General features: G+C 36.3%; 1 protein-coding gene across 3 annotated transcripts in view; it reads right to left on the reverse strand.

Moving 5' to 3' along the window:
- LOC128643047 (glutamate receptor ionotropic, NMDA 1-like) overlaps positions 1–16,013 on the reverse strand; it is a 382,985-nt gene that overhangs the window by 195,570 nt on the left and 171,402 nt on the right. For 2 of the 3 annotated variants that reach the window (XM_053695975.1, XM_053695972.1), the window contains exons 4-5: positions 13,418–13,480; positions 12,477–12,577 (exon numbers count right to left, since the gene is read on the reverse strand). In XM_053695975.1, coding sequence (XP_053551950.1) covers positions 12,477–12,577; positions 13,418–13,480 — 164 coding nt within the window. The remainder of the gene's footprint in view (positions 1–12,476; positions 12,578–13,417; positions 13,481–16,013) is intronic. The other variant, XM_053695973.1, reaches the window with a different exon arrangement.

A 16,013-nucleotide genomic window follows, 5' to 3' on the forward strand; every position in this document is an offset into this window, starting at 1 on the left:
GACTGGCGTCCATTGTCACTACCACCCATGAAGGTCTGCGGAAGCACCTCCCTTGGGACAGATGATCCAGCGACAACCACCAAAGAAGAGAGTCCCTCGTCTCCTGATCCAGATCTATCTGAGGAGACAAATTTGCATAGTCGCCATTCCATTGTCTAGCTCAGTTGTAGAGGTCTGAGATGAAAACGAGCAAACAGAATGATGTCCATTGCAGCCACCATCAATCCAATTGCCTCCATGCACTGAGCCACTGATGGGCGAGGATTGGACTGAAGGGATCGGCATGTATTAACCCCTAATCTGCTGCCCCCAACGTCGCCGCCACTATATTATATTTATATTATATTTAATATATATATTATATATTAAATTTATATTATATATTTATTAACCCCTAAACCTAAGTCTAACCCTAACCCTAACACCCCCTAACTTAAATATAATTAAAATAAATATAAATAAAACATACAATTATTACCTAAATTATTCCTATTTAAAACTAAATACTTACCTGTAAAATAAACCCTAAGATAGATACAATATAACTAATAGTTACATTGTATCTAGCTTAGGGTTTATTTTTATTTTACAGGCAAGTTTGTATTTATTTTAACTAGGTAGAATAGTTACTAAATAGTTATTAACTATTTACTAACTACTTAGCTAAAATAAATACAAATTTACCTCTAAAATAAAACCTAACCTAAGTTACACTTACACCTAACACTACACTACAATTAAATAAATTACCTAAATTAAATACAATTAACTAAATTACAAAAAAACAAAACACTAAATTACAGAAAATAAAAAACAAATTACAAGATCTTTAAACTAATTACACCTAATCTAATAGCCCTATCAAAATAAAAAACAAAAAAAGTCCACCCAAAATAAAATAAAAAAACCCTAGCCTAAACTAAACTACCAATAGCCCTTAAAAGGGCCTTTTGCGGGGCATTGCCCCAAATAAATCAGCTCTTTTACCTGAAAATAAAAATACAAACAACCCCGTAATTCCGATTTGCTGATAGAATTCTATATTCTATTCAGCCAATAGGATTGAGCTTGATTTTATTGGCTGATTGGAACAGCCAAAAGAATGCAAGCTCAATCCTATTGGCTGATTGGATCAGCCAATAGGATTGAAGTTCAATCCTATTGGCTGATTGCATCAGCCAATAGGATTTTTTCAACCTTAATTCCGATTGGCTGATAGAATTCTATCAGCCAATCGGAATATAAGGGACGCCACCTTGCATGACGTCACTTAAAGGTACCTTCATTCGTCGGGTAGTCGTCGTTGGAAGAGGATGCTCCGCGCCGGATGTCTTGAAGATGGACCCGCTCCACGCCAGATGGATGAAGATAGAAGATGCCGTCTGGATGAAGACTTCTGTCCGTCTGGAGGACCACTTGTCCCAGCTTGGATGAAGACTTCTCCCGGCTTCATTGAGGACTTCTTGCCGCATCAATGATAACTTCTCCCGGCTTCGTTAAGGATGGATGTCGGATCTTCAAAACTGTAAGTGGATCTTTAGGGGGTTAGTGTTAGGTATTTTAAAGGGTTTATTGGGTGGGTTTTATTTTTAGGTTAGGGCTTTGGGCAGCAATAGAACTAAATGCCCTTTTAAGGGCAATGCACATCCAAAAGCCCTTTTCAGAGCAATGGGGAGCTTAGGTTTTTTTAGTTAGGGTTTTATTTGGGGGGTTGGTTGTGTGGGTGGTGGGTTTTTCTGTTGGTGGGTTGTTTGTATTTTTTTTTTCAGGTAAAAGAGCTGATTTCTTTGGGGCAATGCCCCGCAAAAGGCCCTTTTAAGGGCTATTGGTAGTTTAGTTTAGGCTAGGTTTTTTATTTTATTTTGGGGGGGCTTTCTTTATTTTCATAGAGCTATTAGATTAGGTGTAATTAGTTTAAAGATCTTGTAATTTGTTTATTATTTTCTGTAATGTTTAGTTAATTGTATTTAATTTAGGTAATTTATTTAATTGTAGTGTAGTGTTAGGTGTTAGTGTAACTTAGGTTAGGTTTTATTTTACAGGTAAATTTGTATTTATTTTAGCTAGGTAGTTAGTAAATAGTTAATAACTATTTAGTAACTATTCTACCTAGTTAAAATAAATACAAACTTTCCTGTAAAATAAAAATAAACCCTAAGCTAGATACAATGTAACTATTAGTTATAGTGTAGCTAGCTTAGGGTTTATTTTATAGGTAAGTATTTAGTTTTAAATAGGAATTATTTAGTTATTAATAGTAGATTTTATTTAGATTTATTTTAATTATATTTAAGTTAGGGGGTGTTAGGGTTAGACTTAGGTTTAGGGGTTAATAAATATAATATAGTGGCAGCGACGTTGGGATGGCAGATTAGGGGTTAATAAATGTAGGTAGGCGGCGGCGATGTTAGGGGCGGCAGATTAGGGGTTAATATTTAACTAGTGGATGCGATGCGGGAGTACGGCGGTTTAGGGGTTAATATGTTTATTATAGTGACGGCGATGTTGGGGCGGCAGATTAGGGGTTAATAACATTATGTAGGTGTCGGTGATGTGGGTAGCAGATTAGGGGTTAATAAATATAATGTAGGTGTCGGCAATGTTGGGGGCAGCAGATTAGGGGTTCATAAGTATAATATAGGTGGCGGCGATGTCCGGAGCGGCAGATTAGGGGTTAATAAGTGTAAGATTAGGGGTGTTTAGACTCTGGGTTCATGTTAGGGTGTTAGGTGTAAACATAAATTTAGTTTCCCCATAGGAATCAATGGGGCTGCGTTACTGAGCTTTACGCTTTTTTGCAGGTGTTAGGCTTTTTCTCAGCCAGCTCTCTCCATTGATGTCAATGGGGAAATCATGCACATACAACCAGCTCACTGCTAACTTAAGCAGCGCTGGTATTGGAGTGCGGTATGGAGCACAATTTTGCTCTACGCTAACTTCTTGCCTTTTAACGCCGGGTTTAGAAAGACCTGTAATACTAGCGCCGTAGGAAAGTGAGCGTTGAGAATAACGTGCAAGTTAGTACCGCACCCCTCATAACGCAAAACTCGTAATCTAGCTGTTTATTTTTTTACCTAGATATGTTTAGGTGACATTTATACATAATACAACTTAAAGATGTATAAAACTGTACCTCAGGTTAAAAACAATTACTTTCAAGTGATTCAACATTTGGTCATTATGTCCCTTTAATTTTCTAAAAAGCCCTTGGAAGTCCCAGAAAGATGAGCTCCCCCCCCCCCCCCATAGAACGTAATGAATCTCTCTGTGATACATAATGTCACAGGGAAGAGTGAAGTAAACAAGAGAGCACAAGGAACTGATACACATTCACAGTTTGAAGCAAATACAAATTAAACTGAAATAATTTCACTACAATTTAATTCGTATTTGCCTCTAGTTTAGTAAGATTACTTTTCTGTCATTTAAATAAGAGTATTGTGAACTTTGAACAAACTTCATCTGCTTAAAGCTGGCAAGCTAACTCAGTGAGACATGCAGGTTTCAGGAGCAACCACGGCACCGAGACCGCCCTCCTCGCCGCCGCAGATGACATCCTCGCCCTACTCGACCGAGGAGAGACCGCCGCCCTCATTCTCCTAGACCTCTCTGCAGCATTCGACACTGTCTCCCACCTCACCCTCCGCAACCGACTACACGATGCTGGCATACGCGACAAAGCCCTGGAATGGCTCCCCATCAACAAAAGAATAACCTTCAAGCTTCTCACCCACACATTCAAGGCCCTCCACAACATCGGTCCCGAATACTTGAACCACCGCGTTACCTTCTACACCCCTGCCAGACAACTTTGATCGGCCGACCAAGCCCTCGCAGTCATTCCCCGCATAAGAAAAACCACAGCGGGAGGCAGATCCTTCTCTCACCTGGCAGCCAAGACTTGGAACACCCTCCCGCTGCACCTAAGACAAGCTGCCGCCCTAACTAAGTTCAGAAAATACCTCAAGACCTGGCTCTTCGACTGAACTGCAACCCTCAGCGCCTTGAGACCCTTACGGGTGAATAGCCGCGCTTTACAAGAACCCGATAGATAGATAGATAGATAGATAGATAGATAGATAGATAGATAGGTGTAAAATGCTTAGTTGTGAGAGAGAGTTTCCGACCCTCTCAGTGAACTCTCCTGTTCCTACCACTGTTGCTGGTTCCTGAGGTATAGTAGTGAAGCTGCTTAGGTATAAATTTGATTCACATGGCAGTTTGTGTTCCCTATATCCTGACACATACTTTAAATAAAACGATGGATATGGATATTTTTTTTTATCCTCTGCTACAACCCAATGCAACCACACTATATATTATATACAATCCTCATGCAAACTTACATCCATATAGACATAATACAATATAATATACATTTAGAAGGAAATGAAAACATTTTAGAAAATATATATATTTTATATATATTTGTTTGCTTTCCTATAAAAAGTTTCCTCACTGAAATTGCCCCCGCTTCATCCTTGGGAGCCTTACATGAAGTCATCAATGACATCACTGATGCCATCCTTATTGACATAACTAGTCAAAATTATATGTGTGTGTACATACAGTTTGTGCAGAAATATATATTGTATATAAAAAAAATGGTAGTGAGAGGTTAAGGGGGAGGCTGTGTGCAGTCGACGGCTGAGGATGGCCCTGTGAGTAAAGAAGAAAAGGAATAAGAGAGTATAAAACAGACTGTGAAGAAATAAGGTGAATATGAAGCTGGGTGATAGGGTGAGGAGGACAGTGGATTTCAGGGAGGTGAAAATAGAGGTTGAGGTGGAGGCTGTGTTTGAGGAGAAAGGGCTAAATATATGAATAGAAGCTGGTGTGTAAGGGTTAGAAGTATTGAGAGGGTAAGCAAGGTGTGAGGGAGAGAATAATAAGAAGATGATTTACAGGGAGTGAGAGGTAAGGGTTAAAGAAATATGTTGTGGGGAGGAATGGTGGTCAGATTGTGAGGAGTCTGAGCGTGAGGTGGGAGGATGAGGAGGTGGCTGCATGTGAGGAAGAGGGTGAATGTATATATATATATATATATATATATATATATATACATATAAATGTTCCCTCTGACAGAAGGTTGATGTCACTAGTTATAACATTGATGATGTCATACACTATGTCAACAATGTCATGAGTGATATCATTGATGGTGTCATGCAAAGCTCCCAAGGCTTTTAAATGTTTCATAGAAAACTTAAACTCTTAGGGGGATATTTATCAAAGCGTCAATCTTGATGCATTCGCTGGCGTCAATACGCTCGCCAGACATCACTGACGCGGATCCACATACGATGCCCTTATTTATTAAAAAAAAAGGCAAAAACACGCACATCAAGTACGGCGCAATGAGCATCGGACTGTTGTTAACTAACAGTCATCGATGTTGCGGTTATTCGGGTTTTTAACTATATAACATGTAATCATATGTATTTATTTGCAATCAATGGATATTTAAGGAGCTGGGCCATTTTTTCTCACTGTACCCCTCCTGATTGCAATCTAGTTTTAAAAACCACCAATACACAGGTGTTGTAAAATGGGCTGGCATATAAGATGACATTTCTTACTGAAGAAGAAATTCAGGAGAAGGAAGAAATACACTGAAAATAGCATGACAGTAAAGAGGTGATTTTAATTTCTGCTGTATCTGAATCATGACAGCTTAATGTTAGGTGGGCTATCCCTTTGAACTATCAGTTTAAGATTATATTGAATCAAACATCAATTCGAATTTTAAAATCATTGTCGAAAATATTACACTGTGTGTCCTAATGTCAGCATCAATGTTTATCTTTAATACTAATTTCACATATACATACTTTCAAAGTATAATACACAATGTAACAAATGGCACTTACAAATTCTGATGAGTGATCAATGACACAAGTATTAAGCAATTTGATTCGTTAGTGATAGTTTAAAATGTATATTTGAATCAGATTGGCTGATGTCATAAATCATGTGATTATGCATATTCTAATCAAATGTGGTTGAAAAATTCACTAGTGTGTGGGTTGTTTAGGAGTTTGCGTCATAATTGGTGCAAAAAGTGTTGCATCAAATTTGGTGCAAAGTGGAGAGTGGGACTTGTATTACATGGCTTAAACATGGTGCAAATGGATTTTTTAAAAAATAAATAAAAAGCTAGCTATATTATGTTTTGTATTTATTTAATTTTTATCTCTATATCGATTAGTGCAACAAGTATGGGGCAAAACGTTTCAAAAAATTTGGAGAAATAATATTGTCCCCTTGCTTTGTAATAAGAGACAAAGTTGTAACATAATCCATAAGTAGTAATGTATTTTTCATTTTTATCCCTATATCTACTAGTGCACCAAATGTGGAGCAATAATATTGTTTGATTTAGAAAGGGTATACAATTTTAATAAAGTTTCCAATTTACTTTTATTATGTAATATACTTCATTCTCTTGCAACATGTAACATAAGCTTTCTGTGTTTTCCGACTCCTATTGATTTCTATGGCATCCACGGCCTCATGGGTGGCGGATTGAAAACTAGGTACGCTGCATCGGAATAGACGCAAGCGTACCTGTTAGATGTTTGATACATTGGGGAAATGATCAAATAGAGTTGAATGTGAATTTAAAACATCTGTAATGACGCAAGCATCGATCTGCGTCGGATTGAGATCGCGGGAGCGTATATTTCGTCACACATTTCAACATTTGACTATCTTGACGCTTTGATAACTACGGCGGATCAATCTCGCGACAAATACGATGCGGGATTGTAGCGTATTTTCAGTTGACTGTTTGATAAATATCCCTCTTAAACTCTGTCATATATATATATATATATGTGTGTGCTACAGGCAACAGGACACTGCTGTAGGTATTCTTTGTCTTCTACGCTGCAACAGCACACAAACCAATATCTGGGACTACATTCCCAGAACCCTTTATTACAAAATCCCTACTGAGCATGCTTCTACTTATTTTTTTCAGCTGAAATGTTATACGTCAGCAACAAAATAAATAAACGTCTTAGCAGTTAAGTAGTAAAAATCTATTTGCATTCAAATTTTATATACAGTAGATTGGAAAAGTAGTTTTTATTGTAGATTAATCATTTTCAATGTTAAGAGATTGTGAAAAGTACCTTCTTTTCAACAACTAATAATACCAAAAATACTCAACCAATTGACTTCACTTTTTCAGCATTTCCAGTCACTGAGCGTGCCAAAACCAATGTTTTAAAGAAATATGTTAATGCAACTCAAAATGTTTCAAGCACCTGAAATACAGGATTTAAAATTGAGAAGTCCGGCTAACATATATATATATATTAGACTGCTGACAGGTCAGAAACAAAAACACAGTGTGTTATATTCAGTATATGAAAAAAAAGTATTGCTATTAAATTACACCAAATGTATTTATACTGAAGAGAACAAAAACAAATCTTTACCTCTAGTGTTAATGCAAAACCACTAGTATAATTTATGTAACTAGAAAATTCTAATGTAAGATATATACTAGGCTCATAAAATATTATATATATGTGTGTATATATATATATACACACACACACATTTATACAACATTATTAAAGGTACAGGGACTAGATAGTTAAACAAAAATATGCACTTAATATTTGAATTCATATTTGTTCATAGTTGAAATATTACAATATTATTTCACACTCTAAGAACTTACCTGATTGATAGCAAATACAAATACTATAATTATTATTATCATTATTATTATTAATAATAATAATAATAATACATATATTCCCATCACTGAACAATTACACAATTGTGAAAACAAATGTATATATGTCTGTGTATCTATAAACAGTTTGTGTATGTATATATATGTATATATAAATATATATATATAAATATACATATAAATATATATTCATACTTACAATACATACTGTACATAAATGCAATAACAATGGATGACTCTGTTTGAATTGCAAACTTCCCAGACATTAAGACATGTTTTTAGATAGTATCTGACCACTGGAAAAGAGAGAGTGAGAATCCCACCCATAAAATTACTCTTCCCATTTATTTTTTAGTCAGAACAGGTTCTACCTATGGGAATAAGGTAGTGTAAGCTAGAGGTTTTTTTTTTGTAAAGATGAAGAAAAAAAAGGTTTGGTCCATCTTATCTACTGCAAGAGTCCAGTCACCACCTGTATGTTACCAGGGTCTCCATCTGTAACCTTTAAAGTGAACCCAACATACAGCCACCCTCACACATTTGAAAGATTTGTCCCTGGGGGTTTATTGATGGTGGCTCAGAGGGCATATACTGCTGGTTAACCTCAGATACTCTACATAATGGGATGGAGCAGTCTTACTTTAGTGTACACATTGGCAATCAGTTTGTATCTTGCTTTAATTTGTAGTAATTATATAATGAGTATGTAAGTATACATGCCTCATTCTTCTCTCCTGTATCTTTTCTAGACACTGGGCAGTTATCTCCACAGATATATGTTGTTGTCCCTTTGGTTGGTGGATGCATCTTAGATACACTTCTAAACTGTTATTGTGCACAGACAGTGCCTGCTACCTTATGGGTGTAATGTATTCCTCTTCTAGGGTGATGTGTTGTGCAGTCTGTAACCTATTACATTGTGCTTGACGTTCCTCATTGTGTTGATGGCACCTTCAGATCTCCTGGGGTCTTGCAGGGATATCTCTTGGGGACAAGGGTGAACTGAGACCAATCAGGGCCCTGGGCAAAAATTAGGGAAGGGCCCCCACTGTCTCACACTGACCCAAATGTATTCAAATGTATGCAAATGAACATCGTAACCTCCCTGTCCTGCCTCCACCAGCCCCCCCCCCCAACCTCCAGGGCCAGGAGCTCCAGCCTCAAGGGCCAGAGAAAGGGCCCACAACATCTAGGGAAAAACCCCACACTTCATGACCATCACAGGGACAGACCCCCGACAGGACCCCCACTCTCTAGGGCCCCCACATTCAGACACAAGGCCCCCAATCTGGGGCTAGGGCCTTTACTAAACCCACACTGAACTGCTTAGTTACTGATATGGCAGCTGTCAACCTCAGATTATGCCATTTGTGCCCCCCCCCCCTACATACTGGGCCCTCAGTCCAGGTCCTTTTTGCCCAGCTGATCAGTCTGCCCCTGCTTGGGGATAATACTGAGTTCACTTCTAAATTCAACCTTATGTGAAATATTAGGCAGGTTTAATCCCAATATCTCTCTTTAGGTTTAGACTTTTATGAGCAAACATGCCTTTAAAATATTTCAAATTCTTGGGTAAACAGACTGTTTTTCCAGGAATACAGTTTAGAGTTTATCATTCCCCTTCCTCCAAAGTTATTGTATCTTTAGATTATTCTAAAACTGGTGAAATGAATGGCATTATCAAGAATCTTGTAAATCTTGCAGCAACTGCTCCTTTTCCTAGTTAGTTAAACTTACAGGGGGAAGGTTTTGTCTCCAATATTTTATAAAATCCATAAAAAGAAAGGAATGTTTCGGATAATCGGCTAGATTTAGAGTTTTGCGTTAGAAGGGGTGCGTTAGCTACGCGTGTTTTTCCCCCCCGCACCTTTTAAACAACGCTGGTATTTAGAGTTCTCTGAAGGGCTGCGTTAGGCTCCAAAAAGGGAGCGTAGAGCATAATTTACCGCCACTTCAACTCTAAATACCAGCGTTGCTTACAGACGCGGCCAGCTTCAAAAACGTGCTCGTGCACGATTCCCCCATAGGAAACAATGGGGCAGTTTGAGCTGAAAAAAAACCTAACACCTGCAAAAAAGCCGCGTTCAGCTCCTAACGCAGCCCCATTGTTTCCTATGGGGAAACACTTCCTAAGTCTGCACCTAACACCCTAACATGAACCCCGAGTCTAAACACCCCTAACCTTACACTTATTAACCCCAAATCTGCCGCCCCCGCTATCGCTGACCCCTGCATATTATTTTTAACCCCTAATCTGCCGCTCCGTACACCACTGCAACCTACATTATAGCTATGTACCCCTAATATGCTGCCCCTAACATCGCCGACCCCTATATTATATTTATTAACCCCTAATCTGCCCCCCCCCCAACGTTGCTGCTACCTACCTACACTTATTAACCCCTAATCTGCCGACCGGACCTTGCCGCCACTATAATAAATGTATTAACCCCTAAAGCGAAGTCTAACCCTAACACCCCCCTAAGTTAAATATAATTTAAATGTAACGAAATAAAATAAATCTTATTAAATAAATTATTCCTATTTAAAGCTAAATACTTACCTGTAAAATAAACCCTAATATAGCTACAATATAACAAATAATTATATTGTAGCTATTTTAGGATTTATATTTATTTTACAGGCAACTTTGTATTTATTTTAACCAGGTACAATAGCTATTAAATAGTTAATAACTATTTAATAGCTACCTAGTTAAAATAATTACAAAATTACCTGTAAAATAAATCTTAACTTAAGTTACAATTAATCCTAACACTACACTATCAATAAATTAATTAAATAAACTACCTACAATTAGCTACAATTAAATCAACTAAACTAAATTCCAAAATAAACCAAACACTAAATTACAAAAAATAAAAAAAGATTACAAGAATTTTAAACTAATTACACCTACTCTAAGCCCCCTAAAAAAATAACAAAGCCCTCCAAAATAAAAAAATGCCCTACCCTATTCTAAAATAAAAAGTTAACAGCTCTTTTACCTTACCAGCCCTTAAAAGGGCCTTTTGTGGAGCATGCCCCAAAGTAAACAGCTCTTTTGCATTTTAAAAAAACATACAATACCCCCCCCCAACATTACAACCGACCACCCACATACCCCTAATCTAACCCAAACCCCCCTTAAAAAACCTAACACTAAGCCCCTGAAGATCTTCCTACCTTGTCTTCACCACGCCGGGTATTACCGATCCGTCCAGAAGAGGGTCCGAATTAGCCAATCAGATTGAGCTCGCATTCTATTGGCTGTTCCGATCAGCCAATAGAATGCAAGCTCAATCTGATTGGCTGATTGGATCAGCCAATCAGATTGAACTTCAATCTGATTGGCTAATTCAATCAGCCAATCAGATTTTTCCTACCTTAATTCCGATTGGCTGATAGAATCCTATCAGCCAATCGGAATTCGAGGGACGCCATCTTGGATGACGTCCCTTAAAGGAACCTTCATTCGTTGGGAGTCGCCAGAAGAAGAGGATGGATCCGCGTCGGCTGCTTAAAGATGGTCCCGCTCCGCGCCGGATGGATGAAGATAGAAGACGCCGCCTGGATAAAGATGTCTACCGGTCCGGATGTCCTCTTCTTGCCGGATAGGATGAAGACTTCGGAGCCTCTTCTGGACCTCTTCTTGCCGGATAGGATGAAGACTTCGGACCCTCTTCTGGACGGATCGGTGATACCCGGCGTGGTGAAGATAAGGTAAGGTAAATCCATTTCTTTATATTCAAATTAGAACAATATGAATGCCACCCTGCTTGTCAAACATTTTGATTTTTGCCTGTCAATTTCAGAGATATTTTAAAGTAAACCCCCTTTATACTCTCCCCAAATAGGTTATTGCAGGTGTAAGGGTAAATGTGTGGGAATCCACCTCCTTCAAATTTTTGGAGTAATGTCTACCTTCTCCAATGGACATACACTATCTACCTCTAACATTGATATGGTTCTAACTTGTGTGAGAAGAAACTGATTTACCGGTAAGTAAAACATTTTTTTTTGTGATTACTAGGGTTGCCACCAAGCCATTATTTTGCCGACATAGCTGGTATTTTTAAAGTTCAGTTGAAAGTTGAAAATGAAGACTTTACAACTAGACTGTGACTTATTCCAAAGTGCTTGCTTTGGTGATAAGATAAATAAGATGAAACAACATTTATATGACCATAGTGTAGAATACATTGCAGAAGTGTATTTTTGGCATTCAATACTGAAATTTAAATTAACATTACAGATTTTTTTTATTAGTCCTAGAGTTAATTGAAGTAGGTGACTCCTTTTGAAGACATCACAGCTGTCTTAAGGCTCCTATCCAAAAAATTGGTAAACAATTTATTTCCTTCCTAAAGGGGTCCAGGTTCTTATTTTGCAGGAATGATTGCAATTCAACTATAAGCATCCAGTAAATAAATAACATTAACAACCAAGTTTATAAGAAAACTTTTCAGAATCTTATATTTGACATTTCTTTCTGAAATTTAAATTCCCATTACAGATTTCTTCATTAGTCCTAGAATTAGTCGTAGTAGCTGAGAACCATCTGAGACTTCATGAAAGTTGAGTCACAATATAGATATTTTACTTTTCTCAACAAGAAGATAGGCAAATACAGGTTGTTATTTTGTAGGTAAATTTAAATTTGTGTGGATACATCCATTAAATAGATCACATTATCAAAATCATTTACTTGGTAAGATATTTTGTATATTTGATGTGCCAATGAAAGTGTAAAATATTGTCTTACCTGGCAGAAAGTATGATAACTCTGGCTTCTAATTCTTTTGCTTCCATCAGTAGCGCAGTCATATTTTTGGTCCCGGGATCAAACTGAAGAACTTTTTCTGCCTGTGATTAGTGTGAGCAAATTAAATTAGCTCTGACATTTACATACCTTGTTGAGAGAGAGAGCCATGCTATCTAAAAAGAAAAGGTTAAAAATTCTTTACATAAAAAAAGATTAGAAATATTTTAGCTATGATCATTTTTGTCTTTAGTTCTCACTTTTTTCTTTATTTTCTCTGTTTGATTTTGCACTCTGCATGCAAACTGAAGTCCGTCAAGACCCAAAAAGAAAAACATAAAAAAAAAGAACACGTGCATTTTATAGATAGTAGAAAAAAAAAAAGGTTTGGAAATGCAATTAAGAAGTCCAATGAGTGTCCTCTTCCCAAAATCAAAAAACCAAAAAGAATATCATAAATGAAAAAAAAGAAAAATGTTTTGTTTGTATTATTTTTTTTCAGAGGTTTGACCTTGAAGAATAAAGATGAATATCATAGTCGGCAGAATTAATCTTCTTTATTAAAAAAAAATAAAAAAATAAAATTGGCTTGCAGGTTAATTCATTGAGTCACATGCATTCCTACCAACTTTAGTTGCTGGAGGCGCCCACAATATATTTCTCGGCAATATTTTGCTGGCCCCTCCAGCATCAAAGGGGTTACAGAGATTACAGCAGGGATAGATTTTGATCGACTTTTAAGAACTCAGATTACATTTTTTTTCCATTCTTATGTCCAATCCAATATTGGATTGCACAAAAATATTCTATTTCACAAAGTCATGGACCACCCATTGCAAATGGGGGAATTTAGATTGGATTATTTTTGGTTTTGGGGTGTCTGTGGCTAGTTGTCATTGACTAGTTAGAATCGGTGGGCTACGTGCATTTCCATGCATATATACCTTGGGTCCACGCTTGTTGTCATAGGAAAGTTGGTCGAGGTTTTCATAGTTCCTTTTTTTACTCTGATGAATAATGTGCACAGAAAAAATATGTAGACACAGAAGAATATTATAAACAGTTGATAATGACGTGTAGAAAAGCAATCCAACATCCCCTCCTTTCCACCTCTGATTAAGGGTGATAATAACACTGGAGCTTGCAAAAAACCATATGATATGTTAGTGAACGTTTAGGACAGTGTATTTATAATGAATGGAAGCTGTATTGTAAAAAAATTATTTTTAATCCCCAAAGCTCATGCAATGAAGTTTTACTGTAATTTAGTAGACCGTATTGTCTTTTATTAGGAACAAGAAGATATATTGGTGACATTGTTTGTTTTTTATATATATAAAAAATCTATTTAATTAGCAAAAGTTCACAATTGCTAAATTATAAAGGGACATTACAGGGATAGGAAACCCCAAAATTATATTTCGTGATTTGTATAGAACATACAATTTTAAACAACTTTCCAATTTACTTATTTTATAAAATTTGCTTCATTATCTTGTTATCCTTTGCTGAGGGAATTGCATTGCACAACTGGCAGCAAGCTGAACCTATCTAATTAGCCAATCACAAGAGAGAAATGTGTGCAGGCACCAATCAGCAGCTATCTCACACTAGAGTAGGATATGTGCGTATTCTTTTTCTACAAAAGATACCAAGAGAATAAAGCAAGTTTGAAAAAAGAAGTGGATTTAAAATTGTCTTAAAATTACATGATCTATCAGAATCATACAAGTTTAGTTTTGACTTACCTATCCCTTTAAACAGTAAATAATTGCAAGATACTGAGATGTGTTCAACACAAAGATTAGCCAGAGAATAATATGTAGACTTATTTTTAAATTAAAGTGTATTTTTTTCTCCATAATGTGTTTTCATTTTTTAAAAAGTAATAGACACCACCATGTTGAAACTTAGGTCTCTATTTTATAATCTATTTTGCTGAGGAAAACTAATGAGAGATGAAGTTGTCAAACCAATAGCTGTGTGGAATTTACCAATGTTAAAGAAATTGTTTTGATCATGGTTTAAAGTCCCTTTAATATTTTATATTCCACATAGCCTCTACACAGTCCTCAGCAGGAGAAATAAGATAGGAAAAACTTAGGTTTAAGAAGGCAGCATCCACTACTTTATAGAAAATATGTGGAATTGGAAATACCACAATTTACAGAGTTAAATAGGCCAAAATAAATAATAAAATTATATTGCATTTTTTTAAAACTTTGTTTTACTTATAAAGTAAATCATTTATAAAGCAATCTCAAAGTTTTTAATGTCCCTTCATATCCCCAAATACAAACACAGTTAGGGTCAATTTATTAATGTGCGAGCAGACATGATACGATGTAGTGTATCAAGTCCGCTGCACATCGATAAATGCCGACAGCATATGCTGTCGGCATTTATCATTGTACCAGCAGTTCTTGTGAACAGTGATTGGCCGCTAGCAGGGGGTGTCAATCAACCTGATCGTATTCGATCGGGTTGATTTCTATCCGCCGCCTCAGAGCAGGTGGACAGGTTATGGACCAGCGGTCTTTAGAGTCTGAAGGCTCGCCAGAAACACAGGGGTATCAAGCTCTGCACGGAGCTGGATAAATTGACCCCTTAGTGTTTATGATTTAAATGATTTTAAACTGAAGTCAGTTATAATGCATAATGAGCCTGTGTGTTTATGGAAGACAGTTGACTACAATAATATAAGAATAAGAAGGACAATTTATTAAAATATTTTTTTCAGTCTCTCATTGTAAAATGAAAAATGGCTCAGTATACGTATAATGATTGTGCACTTTAGTTGGTTAGTTCCAGGACTTGCAAGTCTGTTTAATGGGACAGTAAAGACAAAATTAAACTGTCACGATTTGGATAGAGCATGCAATTTTAAACAACTTTTCAATTTTATTCTATTATTTATTTACAACTGTACTGTAGTAGTACTCAGCCGTTTAGTGTCCCTTTAAAATCAAAAAGTAATTTCTGCCATCTAACTATAGGATGTGTATTAACATTTGTATAATTGGAGTAACAATAAAAATATTCAAATATTTTTCTTTTTTTTAAATTACGTGTCAAGTAACAAATGTTTTTTATATTTTTTTCCTGAGGAAGGCAATGGTTTTGGCAAAAAAATATTGAGCCGCATTGATTATGAATACATTACTTTTATGCTTGCACAAATTTTGTCTTATGTGAGTACAACGTCTACTTGCGAGATGTTTCTATTCATTACAGTGCTATATTATGCACACTTCCTTCTTTTAAATGTTAAAATGAAAAGGAAGAATATTGGAAATTCTGTTACTATTATTGATGACCCTTTTGTCTACTGGGAATATTGAATATCATATTTATATATTATTTATTATTGCCAACAGAATTAACCAATCTTGATACTGATAAGTATTAATGGTACTGAAGTATCATTTCTTTGGGGGATTTTTTTTCAATAAATACATACGTGGAATAAGAAAATATATTTTTAAGAGTCTTCTTGAGGATTTACTTCCACATTTATTTGGTTATGTAATATTATTATTA

Source organism: Bombina bombina, chromosome 12 (genome assembly GCF_027579735.1).
Source record: "Bombina bombina isolate aBomBom1 chromosome 12, aBomBom1.pri, whole genome shotgun sequence".
NCBI lineage: Eukaryota > Metazoa > Chordata > Amphibia > Anura > Bombinatoridae > Bombina > Bombina bombina.